This window comes from Penaeus japonicus, unplaced genomic scaffold, assembly GCF_977035675.1.
Source record: "Penaeus japonicus unplaced genomic scaffold, GWHDUDI00000001_assembly GWHDUDI00000034, whole genome shotgun sequence".
In the NCBI taxonomy this organism is placed as follows: Eukaryota; Metazoa; Arthropoda; class Malacostraca; order Decapoda; family Penaeidae; genus Penaeus; species Penaeus japonicus.
Genome location: NW_028234436.1, coordinates 15,490,003 through 15,491,921, shown reverse-complemented (window position 1 = coordinate 15,491,921; position 1,919 = coordinate 15,490,003). Strand labels below are relative to the sequence as shown.

General features: G+C 31.4%; 1 protein-coding gene across 1 annotated transcript in view; it reads right to left on the bottom strand.

Moving 5' to 3' along the window:
* LOC122263676 (uncharacterized) overlaps window positions 1–763 on the bottom strand; it is a 2,745-nt gene extending 1,982 nt beyond the window's left edge. The window contains exon 1 of the mRNA XM_086531018.1: window positions 278–763. Within this exon, the coding sequence (XP_086387144.1) occupies window positions 278–763 (486 nt within the window). The remainder of the gene's footprint in view (window positions 1–277) is intronic.
* Window positions 764–1,919: the final 1,156 nt, after the last annotated feature.

The window sequence follows — 1,919 nt, the reverse complement described above, 5'->3', positions numbered from 1 at the left end:
GTTACCATTATCCATTACCATTAGGGGCACCATAGTAATAGCCATATACCATTACCGTTGTCCATTTCCATTACTTGGTTCACCATTTCCATTTCCATTACCGTACCGTTGGTGTATCCTTTCCGTTACCGTTGCCATTACCATTTCCGTTTACCATTACCGGTCGCCGTTAGTAATAGCCATTTCCCGTTACCGTTGCCGTTAGTGTAACCATTTCCGTTAGCAATTACCGTTGCCGTTAGTATAGGGCCATTTCCTTTAACCGTGCCGTTGTGTGTAAACCATTACCGTTACCGTTGGTGTATCCATTCCCGTTGCCATTAGTGTAGCCATTCCCGTTACCGTTGCCGTTGGTGTAACCATTTCCGTTACCATTACCGTTGCCGTTAGTGTAGCCATTCCCGTTGCCGTTGGTGTAACCATTTCCGTTACCATTACCGTTGCCGTTAGTGTAGCCATTTCCGTTACCGTTGCCGTTGGTGTAGCCATTCCCATTACCGTTGCCGTTTGTATAGCCATTTCCGTTACCATTACCGTTGGTGTAGCCATTTCCGTTACCATTACCGTTAGTGTAGCCATTCCCGTTACCGTTGCCATTGGTGTAGCCATTTCCATTTCCATTTCCGTTGCCGTTGGTGTACCCATTTCCATTACCGTTAGTGTATCCGTTGCCATTGCCATTACCATTTGTGTATCCATTACCATTGGTGTATCCATTGCCATTGGTGTACCCATTGCCATTAACACAAGCATATACATACATGCATGTATATGTATGTATATGTAGAGACAGATAAAGATACATTTATATACATATATATAGACATATATACATATGTGTGTCTATATATATACATATGTATATATATATAACTTAATATATATATATATATATAATATATATATATATATACATACATATATACAAGTACCAAATATATATATATGTATTATATATATATGAATATATATATATATATATATATATATATATATATATATACAAATATTCATATATTTAATTCATCATATATAAAAATACATATGTTTACACGTATACATGTTCATATACCTATATATATATATATAATATATATATATATATATATATACATATATATATATATGATATATATAAGTATATATATATATATAATAGTATAAAGAGGTTAGATAGATTTGATATATATAATAATATATATATATATATATATATATATATATATCAAATTGTGTGTTGTGTGTGTGTGTGTGTGTGGTGTGTGTGTCTGTGTGTAAGAGACAGATGAAAATAACTTTTAAATAAAAAACATATAAATGTAAGTACCGCTATATATAAACTATATATATATAATATATATATATATATATATTATATCAAACATATATATTTATCTAATATATATACATATACATATATAAATACATATACATATATAAATATATATATATATATATACTATATATATATATATATATATAGAAAATATATATTTATAATAAATATGAGTATACACACACACACACACACACACACACACACAATGTATTCAGGTACAGTTTTATCCTTATACCTGAATACCCAGGGTAGTGGATTTAATGGAAGTCATTTTAGAATTAGTTCCAGAACCTCCTCTATCTAAGAATCAACAGAGCAGGCGAAGAGAGAGAGCGAAATCTTCAGGCGCATTGACGACTGTGCTTGGAGGCCCGCTTTATATAGCTGCTCTTTCCTCTCATCTGCACGCGCAGGTCAAGGAGATGATCGAGGCAATTTTTCTAATGAGAAAGATGTTCATTATCTAAAGATCTTTGTTGCCAATGAACACCGATTTATCTCTTTTTTTATTTATAAACACACACACACAAATCTATATCTATCTATATATCTATATATACATATATATACATATATATAT